At 38.2% G+C, this 22,737-nt stretch overlaps 1 protein-coding gene across 6 annotated transcripts in view; it reads right to left on the bottom strand.

Moving 5' to 3' along the window:
- Positions 1-2,462: 2,462 nt before the first annotated feature.
- Positions 2,463-22,737, bottom strand: part of CPQ (carboxypeptidase Q) — a 168,168-nt gene continuing 147,893 nt past the window's right edge. For all 6 annotated transcript variants that reach the window (XM_026060131.1, XM_026060130.1, XM_026060129.1 and 3 more), the window contains one exon: positions 2,463-2,951. In XM_026060131.1, the coding sequence (XP_025915916.1) occupies positions 2,791-2,951 (161 nt within the window). In that variant the 3' untranslated portion in view covers positions 2,463-2,790. The remainder of the gene's footprint in view (positions 2,952-22,737) is intronic.

Genomic DNA, 22,737 nt, shown 5'->3' with positions numbered 1-22,737 from the left:
TTATCAGAGGGAAACATACATGTGGTGTCTTTATCGTAGAATGTCGTCATAACGCTTGTGAAGAACATAATTTTATGGCAGCTGACCATGACAATAACAATAATAAAAATAATATCCTCAGCTATTACTGTCTCAACTAATGAAAAACAACAGGGTTCCTTACTCAAAGATCAGAGGCAGTATACAAATGGAAAGCAAAGTTATGTTGGTATACCTGGATCACTTAAGAAATGCTTTTGAATAGAAAATTGAGCATCCTATGTATGTTTAATTGCCAGCAATTGAAAGACCAGAATCGCTACACTGAACAAGCATTAAGATGAGCTATTGCACAAAAGGTACTCAGTGGGAAAGGAAAGAAATTTTATTATCATCTCACCGCTTATGGAAATTTTGAGAGGTACATCTGAACAAACAAGGTTATCAGGAGAGCATTTTGAACAGCTAAACTTTTAGATCTGAGAACTATTATAAATAAAACAAAAATGAACTGGTGAATCAAGAAGACTTTCTCATTTTGATCAAAACCTGTTTTTTAACTAAAAAAATCTTTTGTTTTCAATTTGAGAACTAAAAGATTTTTAATGTAACTATTAATATAAAGTCAAGAGGTCAATTTTTATTCTTGAATGTTTTTTCAAAATCTGCTCTTCAAATCTTCCCTTAAGGTTTGTGTACCCAAAGTTGATGCAAAGATTAAATTCTCTTCAGTGGCATCATGGTCTTAATTTTAATGGCCTATCTTATGTAACCCACGATCCAACAAGTATACCGGGGGATATATTTTGGAGTCATGTGCATATAGCAGTATTGTTGTCTTCTACAGAGAGAATTCTTGATTCAAAATATCTTCTATTTGACTTAATGGCAATTAAGGATCTCATTTATTAATTGCAAAAAAAACACAAATAAACCCTTTTTCCAAAAGAGCACAGGTTACGACTTATAACAATAAATTTAATTTTATTTTGAAAAACTTTATGACTGTCTGATGCTCAAGTGGCATATCACTGAAGAAAAAAGATGTGGAACAAAGTTCAAAAAACAGTCAATGATATTCTATGAAGGTCAAAAGGTTGGATTAGGAGACAGCTGGGAATCTGCCAGTGGTAAATACCACTAGCTATGCTCTTGTCAAACATATAAATAAAAAGCCAAACATACATATGATGGCTTGAAAACTGAGGAAATTTTGGCTAACTTTATTTCAAAACTGTTTCTTTATAAGGAAAGAGCAGAATATGTCTAGACAGTTTTTATGTTTCTGAAGTGATTTGGAGGAAAAAGGGAAATATTTAATAAATTTGATGTAAAACCACTGTTAGGGTTCTATCATGGTAAACAGATACCATGGTTATTAATTCTATAAACATGAATGGCTTATCCCTAAGCTATTGCTCAACTACAGAATTGATTAACAGCATCAGGAATTGCCTGCCATTCCATTTAATACTCTTTATGTTACTCGTTACGTTAGTGCTTTTGATTATATTGCAGCAGTTATGCACAAATCAGTAAGATTGCTTGTTGTAAAATTTAAAAGCACAAACGAGGATCATGTCACAAATGCATAAGCAGAAATCACATACCTAAAATCTTTTGTCCCCAACACCACCTATATCCTCTCTCTATAGGCATCTCCAAGACTCATCATCTGAATATCCATAAACTTTCAGCAGAAAAAAATCCAACAAAGTATACGGGAATTAAATTCCCCAGTTAATTTCTCATTAAGAGTGCCTTCCTCTTGCCTACGTTGTGGTAGGAGAGGGCACCCCACAAGAGCAGGGGCAGTGCTGTAAATGACGTGAGCAGGGTAGGTCAGAATCTGCTCTCATGCTCCATTTGGGTATCAGCGGGCAGGTGGGGAAGGTCCCAGACGACAGCTGTGAGGCTGCTTCTGCAACTGCATGGCATTTCAGAAAAAAAGCTGCCATTTGAAATTCTCTGTATGTCCCTATGGTGAGTCTTCCATCAGAAAGAAAAGGACACACACACTTTTCCATGGGGAAGTGACCAAAGAAACACAACACGTGCTGTGGTTTGGAGATCTGGAACTAGCCAGGAAACAGACAACATCCAGGCTGTGAAATACACCATCAACAAACGGCAGGGAAAGTCCATCCAGCTGGGGAAACAGATCTAATTCCTGTTATTTACTTCCTATCCTGTACGTCCTCGATTATCTGAGTCTCACATGAAGCAACCTGTATTAAGAGTACACAGTGGGGGCTGACTGAACTATTAAAAACCCTGTTATTTGAGCATTTTACCATGTATTACCACTAAAGCATCCAAGATTAATTTGTCCTATAACCAGAAAACTGTATACAAAGTAACATATTATCTTAAGAGAATAAGAAGAAAATGCTATTTTATTAAGAGCACATCATTCTAATGGATAGATTTAAAGAAGACAGAAAATAAACCCATAAACTTGTACATTCACTCAATACAATAACTATGCTGATGTAAAAAATTTATTCAGTGTATTTTTCCTGCTGCACAGGATCACTTTACATACAAATGATTATTACATCATATTCAAAGAGGCATCATACATTGACCAGACATTAAAAAGTACTTAAAAGAAAAAACTTTAAATGGAAATCACAATGGAAGATATTAAAACAGCAAAAAGAAAGAGAAATGTATAAGAGTATGTGCTTTGAAGGAACAGAAATAATAAYGCGCAGGGTGAAAAAGGAATTTCCCACAGATGTAGACAGCATGCCTTAGTGGACTCACAATCTTTACTGAAGAATAGAAATCTTCTTTCTTGCCATTTTATTACCTTGGCAACATCTCCTTCATGTCAGCAATTACATAGGAGACGACAGTCCAAACAGCAGCACAGAGATTCATCTGGTTTGGATCCTGAACTGTCATTGTGTCCCCGTGAGAATGATGAAACCAGAAGTATTTACTGATGTCATCACGCAAGCTGGCACCTACAGAGAAAAATGGGCGATATTCCATTATATGAATACAAATATTTAAAGAAGAACATAAACATGAATCCACCCCTGTGCTATTTGTTATTAAATCCACATGCAATTGTATAAAGTTCCATATAGTAATTGCACAGAGCCATCGCATATRTAGTTTGTAGTTTTTAGGTTAGTTGACTTGAATGAGCACAAGGCAGCAAAAACTCACACAGGGGAAAAGCTGTACTTCCCTTGAGATACTTGTCTCATTAGTAACAGTACACATCCATTTTTTCTCTCTGACTACCAGAATCCAATCAGGAAAATCCATACAATAATCCCACATGTGGTGGCACTTCCTCTTGTTTTTGGTCCAACAGAAACTGATTCCTTAGTTGTGAGACATAATATCAATATTTATGACTACGCTGATGATCAGTTGTGACTTAGTTATGAATCCTTGCTTTGCTGCTATTTGTGTTGAGGAAAGCTTAGGAATCTGCTTCTGCTTTTGAGCTTCCGTTTACGACAATGTTGTGCAGTTTCAGAGCAGTTTTCCTGCGATCCCACCCAAAGGAGTACATTCCAGTAGCTTTCAGGAGCCCCCATCAGCTAGTGGCAGAAGCAGGCTCAGCTGAGATGACAGTTCTTCCTATTCAGGAATGACCAACTCTTTTGGGGGCACCAGGGCATAGAAAGGACTAACCTTCATCAAACTATGTGGGTTTTGGCTGCACAAATAGTGCCTAGGAGCAAGGACTCGTGGCCCAAGAATAGACTGAAACCAAGAGGAGCAGGAAAAGCTGACACCGCAGCAGGCACGATGGAGGAGACACCGCCACTCACCAGCCTGGGGGTCACAGCACTTTTCCCGTGGGTCTGTCCCTGTCTGCTCCTGTCTCCGCTGACCCTCTCTCTGATTTCCTTTCTCCTTGCAGTTTCTTCACTCCAAGTTCATTACCTCTGCCTCTTCTTCTCTGGTTTTACCAGCTCCCCTTTGCTTTGTTTCAGTTTAATCAACTCTCCCATCATAACAAAACTCCACCCCACTTATTTTGAAAATAAGTGTGACATGTGCCAACAGTGCACTGATTCACAGCTTGTAAATCCTTCGGGTTGACTCATTTAGTCTGCAAGCTTACCAGGATTAGGAGTCTGCAGCTCTCTGTGTAGGAAGCCTCTAGCRCAAGAGGCTCCATTCTTGCTTGGTCATAGACACTCAAAACAAATACTGATACAAATTTGAGAGTACCAGCTATTGGACCCAGTCAGAAACACAGACTGAGATTAGATACTACTATGTAAAGCAATGCAGGAAAAAATGGGTTGTTTGATTAAAAAAAAATCAACTAAATAAATTGTTCACATATTTATTTATAAATAGTGGAAAATCAGCATCAAATGATGAGGGCTTTGATAAATTCATGTGTGTTCATAAGAATTAGTATTACGATTTTCCTTGGTTTCACTGAGATGTCTGAAGCCTTTGAAGAGAATGAAAGCAAAATTTCTCACAGCATAACTGCACATCCTGTAATACATATCTTTTGATCACTCCTATAGTCATTCAGGACACAGTCCAGCTCTTACTGTGGTTAATGGGCATATTTCCATCGCTGTAGAGGGAACTGATTTGGACTGCTTGTTTCACTATTTTAGAATGAAGGAAAAGAAAGGCAATGCATTTTGTAATTCCATCCAAGATGAAGATTCCTTCAGAAGAAATATGATATACAGAAACCAAAAGTTGCAGCTTACGGTTTTACAGTATTGAGACTGACTTCATGTTAAGAGGTTCTCTTCTTGCTCTTAAGAAACTTATTTGCCTCTGACTTGAACCAATGCAATCCCATGGATGTCACTGGGTGGGTTACAAATGCTGAATTATTTTCCAGTAGTTTTAGCACTGAAATTATGTCAACCCAGATTCACTTTTAAAATCTTATTCTGAATTCTTTTAAATATGTACAAGTATAAAACAACAGAACTATTCTGATAAATTCTTTAACTGATGGAATTCTGCACTGCAGATGCATTATGAGTTAAGCCATTGACGCAAATCCATTACAATTTTTGAACAATCTTTTATAAGAACCAAGACAAAATCATTGCTTGGAATTTGTAGCACACATTGCACTAATCATAATAATTATGGATTTACAGAGTAGTGTTTTATCTCTGTGAATGGATCAAGAACAAATACCTTTCACTTTGTAATACTTAATTCACTGAAATGCTAAAATACATTTGTTCCTCTAAATTTAATTTTTTTAAATCATAAAATAATCTAACTTTGCCATCAAACAATTACTGTGTAAAAACTCTTGCAGCAAGATTTGTCAGAGAATGTGAGAACACAGAATATCAAAAGGTTCCTAAACAGGCTGTGCTTTAGACTGTCATTGAAGACAGGAACCCATCAATATCTTATGAGACTAATGAAAAGACCCTAAGAAAGCAGTTTATCCTATGTAAATAGAAACAAAAGAGAAAAGCTGTGTTCTTAGCTTTGAGTACAAGAAAAGATTTTTACAGCCGAGGGCCCCAAAAAAGCCTCTAGACACGGAACACCCTGGGCACAAATACAACTGCAAGCAATTTTCATGTCTCCTGCTCCAAACTTGAGACTCCTCCACATTAACATTAGTTGCCATGAGGTATTTATGACTTCCAGAGGTGGTTAGGCCACAGGAAGACACTAAATATTGCCCCTTCACCAGCAAACGCATTCAGGATTGAGATCAACATGTACAGATAATTCTGAACAGTGAAGTTCTGAGACACTCTGCCAATACTCACTTCAGATTTTTGATTCCAGAATTATAAAATTTTGTCTAGGAAACATCTGTAGATTCCAATCATGTTGAATTATCTAAATAAATTCAGTGGAATCCTACAGCCACTTTTCTGAAAAACTAGCAGAAGAAAAAATGCTTTCAATATAAGCAATCATTCTACAGAATTCAGGAGAAAGGAAAGAAGGATTCTGTGTAATGCTTCAAACAATAAGATTTCAGAGTAGATTGACTGACTAATTATACTGGATCCTAAATAGTCACTCTATTATTAAGCTTTCTCAAACAAAATCTGCCTGGAAGTCAAACTTGCCACTTCCAGAAGCTTGAAAGATAATAAGAAACTGAAAAAATTCACCTAGATACAAATTTTAAAAATTCCAGTTGCCAACCAATTGTTCCACCTAAAATTGATTTAAGTTTTTTTGTTGCTGTTGTTACCATTTGGATGGCAACATTTCCGTCAGGAACAATAGATATGAACAAATAGAGGGTTGTTATTGCAAGCCACATAAGCTAGCAGTCAGGAAAACAGATGAGTAGCCACATCTCACAGGCCTGCTAATAAATTATTTACCTGTCTCCATGATAGCCACTGACAAAGTGGAAAGTATACATTTCCTAGAATAATGTTGAAAGGTTGAATTAAGTACTTAAAAATCCTCAGATGGAAAGTGTTACACAGGTATGTGTCAAGTAGTTAATTTTGATTCCTGTTGTAACCAATACTCAAATAGAAAAACAAGTGAAGGTCTAGGCTCCACTATCATACTCATGTTCTTCACAGTTAATGGAGAATGGTTTCATGTGTGCCAAGATTGCAGAGCAAGAACACCCATAATCAAAAAGTGAATGTTTGCCAAATAACCTTCCTTAATTACCCTCTTCTGGTCTGTTCACATTTACAGTGATGCAAATCACATGAGAAACACTGCTGGCTAATAAGGAATTTAGGAAGAAACTGCTTTTAGCTGGATATAGTAACTGTTGTGGCATGAAGATAGGGAATGTTAAAAACTGCTGCCAAAAATACTGTACTTATTCTATGAATGCATGAAAATACTGGAAATTTAAAACTATAAATAAATGATTATTTGAGCAGTTTTGATGAGATATAGATAGTTCATAATTCCATTACAAAGTGGCAGAAAACACTCTTTAATACAGTGGTGCATACAGTGGTAATACAGTTACCTAATGGCAGATATTTAGTGTCATTCAGGATCTCCCAGGTGTCTTTGGCACTGGCATGGGGCTGACGGTTGTGACACACAGGTTATATCTCATGCCTGGAGCAGCTGCCGAGGCCCTGTGAAGCATAAGAAGTTGCACTACATATGTGTGTCTAGGGAACTAAAGTATTCTCTGCATGTTTGTCCTTTCTCCAGCAAAACACTATTATACTTGTTTGCCATTTGTGGGAAATATGTGTAAAAGTATGGGGTCAGAGGCAAACACTGAGGCTAATGCCTATTTATTCTTAGTTTGGGCTTTTTGGCTTCTTTGTTATGGGGGTTGGGGATTTTTTCATTTTGTTTTGTTTTTCTGCTTTCAGCTCCTTCTGAGATCACTTCCTTACACTTGACCTGTTACTGAGTCTTCATGCTGAGCAAGCTGCAGATGAAAGTGATTTTTTTCCTCAGGTTATACTAGAAAAGGAGATGTTTCCATTGCACCAGAACACAGCAGCAGAGTTACTTGTACAGCACTTGCCAAACAGATCAACTTACTCCATAAATGTAATAATTTTAAAAACATGTACAACCAGCATATGCTCTTTTGTGACCAAATGCCTGTTGAAAACTCAAACTCCATCAGGGGACTTGGGGTGATGCTGGTGTCATCCAGGCTGACAAAATCAATAATCACTGGGGTACCTTTAGCACAGCCGACAGGTATTTTGTGGTCAAATCCAGTTTCTAAGACATGTATTGATCCCACGTATTGCAGGCCTGCTCTTCACAGTTCAGTGAGTCTCTCAAATATAAATACTATTCTCTCCTTCCTCTTTTCTCAAGTGTGGCACCTTCTTTTTAGACTTAACAGGTTCTAGGCTCTGCCACCAAGCCCAAGCGTTTTTTCATGAATCAATTCACTGTCATGCAATTGTGAGAAAAATAAGCCAGTAGTATAAAACTGCACTAAAGCAGTCAATTTCTTTTTATTTTATTAATGTAAATTACAGTCATTGTAATCAGATGCGACAATCAAACAAAACAACTACTGTTGTCGACCTTGCCACCCTGTCCATTTGCCCTATTTGTGACTTGCCTGAAGTACTGTCCTGAACAAGTATCTTGTTCCCTAATCCCTCACGGGATTAGGCTACCTCATGGAGTGGGAGTTCAATATGCCACCTCCTGGGCCACTGCACCAGGGGCATGATCTCCAGAAATGGCATCTATCTATCCATCTAGAGCAAGATAACCCATGGTGCCATTTCCTTGATTAATTCAGATATCTGTTATACTGGAGACAAAACAAATTCTTCAGTTCTTTTAGCTCATTCTTGTCTTGAACTCATTTCAGGAGTCTCTGTATAGCCAGTCATTTTATACATGGTTTGACGCAGTGCATAAGGCAGGCAAAAGGCGCTGCTTTGGTAACTGATACTGACAATGTATTTTCAGTAATCAGCTGCRTGAGAGCATCCTAATGAAAATCCACACACATGTTGAGGAGTTCTGAAAAACAGTCCATCCTTTTTAGCTTCCGATCTCAGCATAAAATGCACAACGTGAATATTCGTTAGCTGATGACCAGAATATATACCTGCCTTATATCTACATTAAACAGCAATTCTTTGCAGATTAGTAAACTGTCGGGGTTTTTTTGCCAAATTAATATGATGAGATATTGCTACTAAGGCAAAAGGATGAATGAACCACAAAGTGAATGATGAGCGTGTCAGTTATGACCACTGCTTCTTGCCAGTCACAGTCAAACACACTACTGCACTTATTTKCATTGCTGTGATAAGTCATCATTAAACCCTATTGCCAGTTTTTTAAGCTTTAAGACTACTGCCATTTTGTGCAAACAATGACTGGCAAATTAATTATTGATTATCAGCATGATCACAAAGGCAGTTTCCATAAAACTCAAATATCTTCAGGGGGTAAAGCCTATAGTATCTCCAGAGTATTTTTTTAGTGCAAAACATTTTGCATTATTTTTCTTTCTACATTTTCTTTCACTTTTTATGTATCAAATAGCATTTAGTTGCCAAATGAAGCCAATTATCTGAGCCTTAAAGTCAGTATGTTTGCTGTATAGCCCTATCAATGTCTTCCCAGTTGTTTTTGCTTTCAAGTAAACTTACAACACAACTGTTCCATGAAACTTTCAAAGACACTTGGAAATTCCCCACCGTCTGTGTAATCCCTCTTCAGTGTGCTGGTTCTTCAATATCACAATTAGATCTTTGGGATACTGACCTCTAAATGTACATAGCCATATTCAGTGAAGTAAATACACTAATGAACACCAACCATGTATAAGCAGTGTAACTTTTTTAGGTTTTGTTTTACAGCTGTCCGTAGAGGATTTAACAGAATTGCCACTCCACTGTTTTACACACTATATATACCTATCCAAAACCAAGACTCCAGCCCAGAAGAACTTGCACTCCAAATAGGCAAGAGGAACTGCAGGATGAGAGAGGCAAGCAGAGATGAAATGACACATTCATTTTCTCACAGCAGCTGAGAAAGGAATAAATGCTAGAAATCTGAGCCTAGACCAAGTGCCCTGTTGTGCAAGCTATACCACCTCCTAACAGCAAAGTTGGAAATGCCTCAACAAAGGACATTTTGCACAACATTTCCAAAAGTTTATGAAGCTAAAATACAAGCTTTGCAAGACAGTTTATGTGTACATCTCTCACATCTTCCAAGTACCTGTGTGTTCTAGTTTCATTTTACTGCAAAGACAAATCCGCATAATATCAAAAGAACTGCTGGCAGTAAGATGTTAATACAAACACCTGATTTCAAATCTTATTTTTATTTCTGCAGTGATTTAGCTCACCACAAAAGATGGATTCTGTTTTTTCATCTATTAAACTCACGATTGCTTTTGTTTCCTACTTTTTCCTCAGAAAACAAGAAAAAACTCCTTTAATTCCTTATCAAGTTTATTCCAGTTTCAGGTCCTTTAAATGTCAATGACACTACTCAGAGATGTACTGAAAAACTGCAAAGCCTTGGAAGTGAACCCAGATGTGATGAAAAATGTATGCCCTGTTCTTTTACGCAAAGTACTTAGAATTAGCAAAAATATGTAAAGGACACATCCCAATCTGCTGTGCACTTAAAGACTGCTAGGTACCAGGAAAGTAAAAAATACTGAAGGCAAGTGCATTTCGCTCATCACATCAGAGCGCTAACTCAGCTTTGTGCTCCTACATACCTTGTCAAACGGGGGTGTGGGGAGGGCTATACATGTCCATTCAGTAGCAGATTCAGTAGCTTCTCACTTCTCATATCTGGCAGATGGCTGCCCTAGAAATTTTGAAAGGCCAAAACTGCTGGGCAGATGTGGGGAGATGCATGATTTGCCCTCAGAAGAATGTGCTTCAAGAAGCTACAAAAGGAAAAAAATGGATAAAAAATCTAAACAGGAATATAATTTCTTATTCTATTTTTTATTTTCATTTTGTGTCTTTTTAAAACCCAGTAATGTCACAGATCTGAAATGGTCAAGCAGTAAATCTGCAAAAACAAATAATTTTGTTTAGGATCCTTCCAGTGGAAGGCTGCCCCCGTAAAATGGTATCCACTGTTGGCTGCCAGCTATAGGTAGCACTTAGATGGTTGTGCTAGGTGTCCCACAGATGGTTTTTGAGCTGCCCTCAGTTTAATGCAATCTTCAGAACAATTACTATAATGAAAAACCATTTATTTTAGCTGGTTCCTGCATGTATTTTAGTGCACATATTAACCTCTTCTTTCATGGGTTAACCTGTAGTTGATAGCTGACTTTAATGTCAATTATGTCATTATCCATTTTTCAAGTAAGCAAAGACAATGGAGAATGTTAATGCTGTTTAGTGAGGCACTGACAGTTCTGCTGTCATTTAGTCTCAAATGATGAAATTACAGGCTAAATTGCTTGAGTTTCATGGCTACAGACACTGAAATAGTTTCCTGTATAGAGCTTATAAATAACATTAGAAGTCCTGCTGTTTCACCTCCTGAGTCATTCTCTCTTTAAAATTCATGATTCAAACAACAAGGCAAGGGAAAGCTTTCAGTCAGTTGTTTCAGTGGCTAATTAAATGAGACTACAGCGTAAGGGAGACAATATGAAGTGTGCATTATTTCTTGTTTTGTTTAATGCATTTGAGAATTAATCCTCTGGATACACTAAACAGATTAAATTACAGCTCAGGCTTATCACAGTTACTTTTGCAACGTTTTAACCTTTTACTTATTGCTGCAGAGGAATGGTGGCAGCTGGGGATTCAATCTAGACTTGCATAAAATCCTGTAAAATAAGGAAGGGAAGTAGTTCTACTCCACAGGACACAGGTTGAGTTGAATCTAAAATAATGKATCCTAAACTGCCTTAACAAAACCAGATGAAGCTTCAATAGCAAAAAGGTGCTGGAAGCTCTTCCTTCACCCAACAACCCGTTGCTTAAATTTTTTTTTTGTTTTAAAAAGGGTCACTCTTTCTAGCTTAGCATCAAACAGCCAAGCGCTGCCCAAATGTGTCCCCACACTTGCCCACTGTCATCCCCTCCTGCCTGCTCGCAGACGGGATGCTGCAGGAACACACTGTGTGGGGCACCAGGCTGTGCAGCCCAGTACCCTGCCTCAGTACAGGACAACAGCAGATGATTCAAGAAAGAACATGAAAAACAGGGAAAGCATCCTGTATCATTTCACTGGAATACCCTCCCTGTCTCCATACACCAGAAACTCAGAAATCCTGAGCCAGAGGCTGCATTCAGTCCATTGCGTTTTGACCACCTCTGATGGAACGATCCTCCACAAGCTTATTAAACCCACTTTTTACACCTCTGGCCCCCACAGTACCCTGTGGCCATGCACTTTGTGCATGGTACTTTGTTTCTTGCAAAATTGTAGCCTGATTGTTTCACATTACTATGGTTCTCATTCTGTGAAATGTAGTACCCTGCCATTCATCATTCCTCTCAGCACCATTGATGGYGGGTGCCCTGGTGACGAAGGATGCAGAGAAGGCAGAATTACTGAATTCCTTCTTTGCTTCAGTCTTTACTGCTAAGACCAGCCCTCAGGAACCCCCGACCCTGGAGGCAAGAGAGAAAGTCTGGAGAAAGGAAGACTTTCCCTTGGTCGAGGAGGATCGGGTTAGAGATCATTTAAGCAAACTTGACACCCACAAATCCATGGGCCCTGATGGGATGCACCCATGAGTGCTGAGGGAGCTGGTGGATGTTATTGCTAAGCCACTCTCCATCATCTTTGAAAGGTCATGGAGAACAGGAGAGGTGCTTGAAGACTGGAAGAAAGCCAATGTCACCCCAGTCTTCAAAAAGGGCAAGAAAGAGGACCCAGGGAACTACAGGCCACTCAGTCTCACCCCCATCCCTGGAAAGGTGATGGAGCAGCTCATCCTGGAGGCCATCTCCAAGCATGTGGAGGACAAGAAAGTGATCAGGAGTAGTCAGCATGGCTTCACCAAGGGGAAATCATGCTTAACCAATCTGATAGCCTTCTATGATGGAATGACTGGCTGGGTAGATRAGGGGAGAGCAGTGGATGTTGTCTCCCTTGACTTCAGCAAGGCTTCTGACACTGTCTCCCATAACATCCTCATAGACAAACTCAGGAAGTGTGGTTTAGATGAGTGGACAGTGAGGTGGCTTGAGGACTGGCTGAATGGCAGAGCTCAGAGAGTTGTGATCAGTGGCGCAGAGTCTAGTTGGAGGCCTGTAGCTAGCGGTGTCCCCCAGGGGTCAGTACTGGGTCCAGTCTTGTTCAACTTCTTCATCAGTGACCTGGATGAAGGSACAGAGTGCACCCTCAGCAAGTTTGCTGATGATACAAAACTGGGAGGAGTGGCTGATACACCAGAGGGCTRTGCTGCCATTCAGAGAGACCTGGACAGGCTGGAGAGGTGGGCGGAGAGGAACCTCATGAAGTTCAACAAGGGCAAGTGCAGGGTCCTGCACCTGGGGAGGAATAACCCCATGCACCAGTAGAGGTTGGGGGTTGACCTGCTGGAAAGCAGCTCTGCCGAGAAGGACCTGGGAGTGCTGGTGGACACCAAGTTAAGCATGAGGCAGCAATGTGCCCTTGTGGCCAAGAAGGCCAATGGTATCCTGGGSTGCATCAGGAAGAGTGKTGCCAGCAGGTCGAGGGAGGTGATTCTCCCCCTCTGCTCAGCCCTGGGGAGGCCACATCTGGAGTGCTGCGTCCAGTTCTGGGCTCCCCAGTACAAGAGGGATGTGGCACTACTGGAGCAAGTCCAGCGAAGGGCTACAAAGATGATTAGGGGACTGGAGCATCTCTCTTATGAGGAAAGGCTGAGAGAGCTGCGCCTGTTTAGCCTAGAGAAGAGAAGGCTGAGAGGAGATCTTATTAACATGTACAAGTATCTTAAGGGAGGGTGTCAAGAGGATGGAGCCAGACTCTTTTCAGTGGTGCCCAGCAACAGGACATGAGGCAATGGGCACAAACTGAAACACAGACAGTTCCATCTGAACATGAGGAAAAACTTCTTCACTGTSAGGGTGACAGAGCACTGGAACAGGTTGCCCAGAGAGGTGGTGGAGTCTCCTTCTCTGGAGATATTCAAAAGCCGCCTGGACGCGATCCTGTGCAATGTGCTCTAGGTGACCCTGCTTGAGCAGGGGGGTTGGACTAGATGATCTCCAGAGGTCCCTTCCAACCTCAACTATTCTGTGATTCTCTGTGATTCTGTGATTGATGGTTTTATACATTTTTATCACATCCTAACTCAGCAATTTTTGCCAAGCTGAAAGAGCCCTTTTCATATGGAAATTATTTAATACATCTAAGGATGCTAGTGACCCTTCTTGCCCATCTTCTAATTCTATTTCATTGTTTATGAGATGAGAAGTCCAAAACTGCTTACAAAACTTAGTACGTGAATGGACTCATAATGTGACTGCAGTGTACCATTATACATTACAATAATGATGTTTCTGTTTGTTATCTCTTTCTTTCCCTGTAACACAAAACACCGAGTTTTTCACTGTCCCTGAGAATTGAGTGGATAAATTCAGACAACCATTCACAGGGATTTCCAGATCTTTCTAATTGAAAATAACTAATTTGGAGCCTGTTGTCATGTATGCATAGCACACATAATGCCTTATTCTGCATTTATTAACAGTGAAATGTCTTTGGCTGTTGTATTGCCTAGGCACTTACTACTCTGAGATTATTGGCACATTTTCATAGTCAGCTTTAGTTTGGGTTCAAATTATTTGGAGTACTCATCAGCAAACTTCATGAACTTGTTACTAACTCCCTTTTCAGCTAACACTGAGTTTGGTGAACATCCAAAGTCCCCCAAAAGGTGTATGGGCAACCTGATAAAGGTCTTAAGGCAGCCTGATAAAGGTCTTCCTCCACTATGAAAACTGACAATTTATTTCTATCTTCTTTTAAGCAGGTATTACTCTGCAAGAGGAACATTCCTGTTATCCCACAACAATTTGTTTCTCTAAGTGTCTTTGATGTAGGACCTTTTGAAAATCCAGCTGTACTTTGCTGACCAGATCAACCTACAGAAATGAAAGACTCTGAAAGAGCTCTACTAGATTTGGGAGGTATTCTTTTGCCAAAAAACAGATTGATTCTTCCATCATTTTGGTATTATCTATCTTTGCAGCCCCTCTCATCTTCTTTGCTGTTTCATGGCTTTGTCACCAGCCTGGTTCAGTGATCAACAGATTCCTATTTGGGCAGGGCATTTCAATTTAGAAGGATTATATATCTGTGTGTGTACATATATATATTTTTAATATATATGTATGTATACACACACACACATATATACACACACGCACTATGTAACTGTGTATATATATATTTTGTATACTTCAATATAGTTTATTTCCTTTCTGATTTCTTTAAAATAAGGCATGTGACTACATATGTTAAGTAGGGACTACTTAACAAAGTTGATAGTTTTAAAACTGGCTGTTGAAATCATAAATACTTTACATTTTGCATTCTCTTATAAACACCACTTAAAACACATGAAAGTAATTGCAAAACATTCATTTTTTCTAATTTTGTATTCCTTTTTATGTGTTTATTTATGCCTCAGTTCAGCAAAGCAATTACAGTTTGAGCATATGATTTATTTCAATGACACTAGGTTTTAAATGTCACTCCTGAGGTCCAAGCAAAGTACTTTATAAGACTGGGACCTATGTGAACCATCTTTACTAACCAAATGCATTTTTACATATCTCTATATTCTCTTTATAACTGCATCATGTATCTGACGTTATAAACTTGCCTAGAAACCCAAAGTATTAAGACACTTCCTTCATTGTCCTCTGCTAGCCAGAGAGCTTCTTATTAATGTTCAGCAGTAGACATTTGTTCCACACAAACACCTCATGCTACCAACTTCCAAATAATCGTGGAAATTCAGTGTAAACATGCATGCTCTGCTACATTTTGGATGTGCTGGAGATCTGATTTGGGGAGCTGGATTGGTGACAAAGATCCATATATCAGGGTTTCTTCAGTATTTGTGTCTGCAGTAACTGTATGTATCCACTTACATTTTCAATCAGTTCAAGAAGCTTCTTTGTATTCTACAATTTATGGAGATATTTCCTGAGCCAAACTTGCAATCCAGTTTAATGCAGACCTTTAGGTCTGCTTTCACAGAGGAGGACGAAGATTTAGAGAAAACATGCAGCTTTCCCTTGAACTTCCATTCAGACTCACACATTCCCCCACAGAATACGAATATAACTGGATGTTTAATCACAAACTTCCGGTAGGGCTCTTTCTGGCAATTAGCTAACTCCTAGACATGCTAATATTCACAGGACCTGGCTAAGTGGAGCTTGCCATTCTGTCCAGGTGGTAAACAAAGCCTGTTAATGACTATCTTGGTGCTTAACAAGTTATTAAAAAAAATGCTCACCCTACTGTGAGTAAAACACATCCTCAGAAAAATACAGCTTTGTTGTATTTTTTATAACAAATATTGAACAATTATGTATTTATACAATCACATAAACAGGAAGAACAATGTTTTTTACTGCCTCTTTATACATACCTCACTGGGATTATCAAACACTTCAAGGTGACAGCGAATTTTAGATGTATGACCATTAACCAAGGCTGGAAGAATACCATGACTACTATAATAAAATATACTTAGTAATATTTATGGTTACTCTGATTAATACATACTTGAATTTTAAACCAATATAGGTTATTTACTAACAAATGTTAGATGCTTCAGATATTGGTGAAGAAATAGCTCTTTCATTTGATCTACAAACCAACATATATCTAACTAGTTCATTATTAATCGAAAAACAGAGAGGTGCTTGAAACGCAAAGTTCAGATCTGATCTTATCACAAGGTTCACGGCTGTTCAGATCTGGGGTTCTGTGCCATTTCTAAAACAAAGTTCTGGTAACTCCTCCCATTCTGATATACAAACCACTTTTTTTCCACTGGCTGTGAACACAATGTAACAGGAAGGAAAAAGCAATTGAAACTAACTTTTCAATGTTTTTAAGCAATAAATTGCATATTTTTGCCAATAACCTGTGCAGAAACAACATACTTAATGAAAATATTAAGGTACAATTAAAATGCCTGCTGCAAACCTGTTGACTGCAATTTCATAATCTTACCTCTTTTGATGCTTCAAGAAGTTACACAGTGCCCCATTCAGAGAAGAAAAGAAATCAAAGGATTTCTGGGGGGACTAATCAGGAGAAAGAGAGAAATTTCATAYGCTTGTTCTGACTCTGTAGTGAATCACTAACTGCATGTGGACTCTTGATTAATCCACACGGCAGAACTAATATTAGAAAAATACAGAGTAAATAAAGCTTTGTCCCTAATTAGCATGATTTTTTCAATCTGTAAATTTGAATTGATGTGATAGCTATTTTGTCGTGCTGCAAAAAAGCTGAGTGACTTGACAAAATGCTTATTTATTAAAAGTGAAACAGAACTCACAGAAGCTTAGAAAGATCACTCAGAGAAGCAAACAGTTAATATGAAGTTGAAAGGCTAACTTGCTTCCTTTCAGCAACAGAGCCTCGATCACACCAATGAGTGCATTTGCCTTAAAGACAGGCTTACTGCATTCTCAATCTTACTGCACCCCAAAGAGACTGGACATGCCTTTTTTCTTATTGTTAATCTGAGATTTTTTTTGTTGTCACTCAAATTAAACGTGGGTGAAGGGCCCATTTAAAACATGGAAAACAAAGCCTGGCTGGGGTGAAACTTTACAGAAGCAGAACAAGGCACTAGTGTGTCCAACAGCCCCTGAATGTCGAGCTGCGAGTGCAGCTTTGTAAATCCTCCTCCTGATGCAATCTCATTATCTCCATAGTGATTATATTGCACAAATCAAGAATCAATACATATTTGTCATCATTTGGGAATAAGAATGTTCAAGGCCCCATTTTAAGTTACATGCTAGTGTTACTCAGTACAGCCTTTATAGAAATTTTGCAAGCAACTCCTAATGGCACAATGCTTTACATACAATGCAACAAATACAGATAATTTGATAACAGTGACAGATGCTATGCAATACAAAATAAACAAACCTTTATTAGTTTAAACACTCCCTATGATCTTTCTGATGCATTGTGACCATGCTAAAACTTAGAGCGGTGTTTACAGCTGTATAAATCTACACCATTTAGATTTGGATTTAAGTCAAAGAAATCAAATGCAAGCATCCTCTTGTAAAGTTATTTAGGGTGTTACATTCAAACACCCTCGATAGCATAATGCAAAGGGGGTAAAAAGCCAATTATGACAAAGAATGATAAATGATGATGCAGCCTACAACTGGTGATGTGATCTATGCAAAATTATCAATGAAGGATTACAATTATTTTAATATAGTCAAAATCTTAATCTCTGCATTGCTACACTTGGCTTTCACAGGAGAAAGATGCGCTCCAAGTTATCATAAGCAGAGTCCAATTTGATAGACACTTGGTATAGACACAATTTGATAGATACTTGGTATATTTAACCCAATTAGATGGATTTAAATCTCTATACTCACCAACTTGCCTTCCTTATGATTATCTTCTAACCATTGTTTTTAGTAATACATCTGTTTTATTCTTACCTTCTTTCCCTTCCTAAAAGTTGTATTGAAGACCCAATAAGCCCACAAGAGATTATACAAGCAATGGCATTCCACGCATGCAGCGTATCCTGTGTGCAACCAGACTATGAGCTCAGTTTATTTTCAGAGACATATTCAGTATTTTGATTTTCTTCTGTAAGATCTGAAGGACAGGTGTCTTATAAATGACCTCCCTCCTTGTATTTTTAACCAGGAAGTGAGGATTAGCTAAGAGAGTAGTTCACATATCTAGTTACCAGTAGCAGATTCTGTGTCTGTCATCTGCATCACTGGACTTACTGTACTAATCTTAAATCAATTAAAATGCTCCCTATTGCATGCTCATCATTAGGAAAAGACTGAGAATATATAAACGACCCTTACAGTCTATCAAAAAGTTCAAAAACCTCACATTTTATTGGAAAGAGTAGATACGAACATGACATTTGGTTCCTCCCCAATACATAAATTGAGGACTTTTTTTACACAACAAATACTTACATATACCATATATCAAGCCACACATACTTTAAAACACCTCAGGAGCTGAATGTGCACTTGCTAAATAGAGTATCTTGCTATAAACTCAAGTACTGGGATGACTACTCAGTCAAACTGGAATCAAAGGTGTTACCTAAAAAYTACATCTGTATGAAAAGTTTTTAACACTCTGTCCAGCATTTATTATAGTTTTAAATAATCACTTCAAAACTGACAGGTACTTGGTAGTAGAAAAAAAGTTGTTTTTTCTCTCTTTAAGATCCATAGCTCCAAAACAGTCTTTCATGATTATTGGTTAAATACTTTTCATTTCCAACTGCTACATGGACTGAGATAAAAAAAAAAAATGACAGGCCTCATTAGTCCTATGTAGGCCAACCATAGCTAATATGATCAGATTCCTCCAAAGAGGTGAAAAAAATACCATCTTTTCAAAAAATCAGCCATTGAAATGTCAATGCATTGACTGAAGAAGTGAAAAGTTTCTGCTATCACGTATTCTTTTCAGAGTCAAAAAACAGACAAGTAAGACTTCAAATGAGTAACCCATTTGAGGTAAGTATAGTCAAATTGTTCTAGGCTGACAGATGACAATCACTTCTCAGAGCTGTCGGCAGGGTCCAGAACTGTAAGTCCAAATGTGGCTCTGGGTTTTAAAAAACACAGTGTAGCAGAGAAGGCAATAATAATTACTTCAAAAATTAGATTCTGTCCTGTGCTGTATATCTAGAGCCCAAGGCTTATCCGGAATTAGAAAAGGCACCCAGCGTACCTTTACAGTAATCTATTTTGGTGAATGGAGCAGCCAAATACCCTTTTCTTGAAACRGTGAGAGAGCAATCACATTTCTTCCTGTCTCAATGAATTTAAAATGTACTGTAAATCAAAAGGAAAGGGAGAACAAATGAAGAAAAGAAGCAAAAGACACAGAATAATGCTATCCAGGAAGGGGGCATGTATTGAATATTGCCCTATTTTTCCTGCAGAAAAGATGCTCTACATTCTGTATTGCACAGAAATTAAGCAGAATCCTAAAACAGGGAGGAAGAATTTTTTTGCACAGATTGATGCAGAAAGGAAACGATCCTGAGCAATAAACATGGTGTCAGAGAAAAGTGAGCTGCAAGCAGAAGCCTTAACTAATGGGTGCAAGACACGTTCCTCACAGTTATACGAGGCAAAGCCAAGATGCAGCTGGTTTGGGAGGACTGATGCAATATTCGCCTAAGACACTGGTAAAGCAATGATCCAGCCTGTTTCCATAGACACAGGAGAGCTGGCTCAGCAGACAGGAATACTCACACATGTTAAATTATTAGAGAAGTGTTTCTTAGCACTTTCTTAGCTAAGGTCCCAGCAGGAATTCTGGCAGAGGCACGTGACTGAACAGCACACCCTACACTGCTATCCCTTCCCACTTACTCCCTAATTAGAAACTTGAAGTCATTACTTGGACCAAGGGTTAGTAAAATGAAGTTGTTATTGAGTATTTTGAATAAAGATTTTCAAAAATACCATGATAACATTCCCCAAAACACTGCACAATATCTCAAAATTATTTTACAATAGACTTCCTGGTAGCTACTTGTCTAACCTAAAGAGCGGATCTGCGTGTAAAACAGAAAGAAAGCAAATGACATTTTTAACTGAGGGATGATCCCTTCTTTCCCCCAAATGTGCTAAAATTAAAGACATAAATGCAGAACACCTGGAGGCTTCAAACAGCATCCAATCTATGGCCTTTTAATTGCAATATTGCACACAAATATCTGCACTATAAGCTAGCCAGCAGGTTTTGGTGGACAAGAAACCTATCTATAGTAATTAGGAACTAAAGGAAGAGGCACATAGACTAATTAACTTTCCTCAATGATTCCTATTTAACACATCTTAATGATTTAAAACTAAGACATGCATAATCTGGGACATTTTCATGATTAAGATGTTTAAAACATGTTGATCAATTTTGGTTGCACAATGAAATCTATTTCCTAATTAGAAGGGCTAAAATTGTTCAGGCCAAGAAAAGAAGTTATTGCAGCTAACTTTCTAAGCCCTGATATGTTCAGCCTGTGGTTCACAAACTTCAACACAGTGAGAGACCATRAGTGGCTCTGCCAAACCATATCTTTATACTGTTGTCAATTATAAACTTGAGAGTAATGGTGGCTGGAGAGCTAGTAACAATTTTCAGGGTTGATGGTGGCACTGCACTGCAAACAGCTTAGGAACCACATTGCTAACCTCCCTAGATCTTTTGTTATGGGGAAAAACATCCCAAGAATTAACCTATGCTTTGCCATCTTTTTTTCTGCAGCTTTCTGAGTACAGGCTGTGAGCAGAGACAGCAAACAAGTATGTACCCTGGCTTGCTTGAAACCAGTATAAACTATGTAGGTACAAACTGCACGTACAACACTTCTGCCTCCTTTCTCCAAGAACTTCTATTAATGCAACAAAAGGCCTGAGTAAGTCTGTGAAGTGCTCCAGTTACAGTCTGAGTGCAAGAAAAACATCTGTATAGCCATCAGCAGTAATTTTCTAAAGACTTCTTCTGGTAACATGTTGCATGTACAAGGGGCACTAATTCTGCCCTGAAATGTAAAAGAAAACATGCTAACAATATTTTTTTTAATTGCAAACACTTTCAGCTTATTTCAGCATCTCTGTTATTTTGAATCAAAGGTCTGCTGGTGCAATGTCTCATCTGCTTGCAGATTCATTTAGCACAGAAGAGAAATAATAAGCAAGGAGTCAACAGGGATCATTGGTATCATTAATATTTCTTGTTTATCTCTGGCCTAAATCTGGAAACACATTAAAAGTTGCTTTCAGTTGAAAGTAGCTAGCCTGTAAAGTTGAAAGCCTACAACTAGCCCAAGAATCCATAAAACACTACCCCATTACTTTCATCTTTCCTCTTTCCATTTGTGTTACACTGCCTTTAAACTTGGGCCAAGTTCTGCAGTTGAAACCCACAGACACTCACCTGCAGAATGGGGGCCTCTGATTTATATTATATAGAGACAAAGACTCAAAGGAAAGACTGCATCATAATTTATATGCTAACACTTTAAATAATATGTAGAACATCTTTTCATCTAAAAGGCCACTGACTGTACAGAGTACAGGGAGTCTCGTTATCCAGATTATTTAGTGCTATCTAGGTGCTAGTCTACATGCAGACTTGTGCTACTTAAAACATAAAAACAGCTGAATTGGGAAAAAATACAAAGGGTCAATTAGCCCACTATCCTATCTCTGACAGCAGCCAATGTTTTGAGAAAGAATGAGAAAAAAACAGAGTCACTTCCCTCAGTATATCTATCCAGTCATCTACAGTTTAAGAACTTTCTGAGTCTGAAGCTGTATTCATATCATTGTGTTTGATGGCCTTTGTGGGACCTTTCTACCATGTAGTATTCCATCTTTTTTAAACGTATGTTTGATCCTGGCCTCCAAAACGTCTTGTGGTGCTGATTTTCTCCATTCATTTATCCATTGACTGAAAAAGTATGTCCTTCTATCTTAAATCTGAAGTCAGTGTTGATACTCTGATCCTCCAGTTATATAAGAAAAAGTGAACAGTTATTCTCTACTTACCCTTCCTGTGCTGTTCATATATGTCTCTCATATTCTTTTCTTTCTTTTTTTTTCAGAGATGACAATTGTGTTTTGTTGATGGTTTTCACCTTTAGACATGGCAGGACAACCTGATATAAAACCTGGAACTAGCTTGGTGGTTTATGTTCACGTTTATGTCAAAACTCTGGAGAGAAGCTTGTACAGTATAAGGAATGGTTTCCTTTGATTAAACTAATGATTTATAACCCATATTTCATCACTGAAGTAATACATGATGTGAAGAACTGCAATTTCATGAAATCTTTAAGACAGTCTGTCAACTAAAGGCAGAACTACAGAAAAGCTAGGCTCTTCATTTTGTGACAAATGGCAAAATTCTGGGGGGCAGGTGTTTCTATCTCAAAATAAAAGAAAAGATAAGCCAATTTTTTCTCACAAAGTGAAATAAACTGTAAAGCCAAATAGTTCAACCATGTACATTTTCATGACTGAATACATATGTGAAATAAAAACCTTAAAAGAAAAACAAATGTTTTCAATCATTGCTCTAAACTTGAACGAAACGTTTGTTCTTAGTGGAACTCATCATTATGATTATTTTCTT

This window comes from Apteryx rowi, unplaced genomic scaffold, assembly GCF_003343035.1.
Source record: "Apteryx rowi isolate R43461 unplaced genomic scaffold, aptRow1 scaffold_165, whole genome shotgun sequence".
NCBI classification, from domain to species: Eukaryota; Metazoa; Chordata; class Aves; order Apterygiformes; family Apterygidae; genus Apteryx; species Apteryx rowi.
Note: the sequence above shows the minus strand (reverse complement) of the source record. Positions and strands in the feature narration are given on the sequence as shown.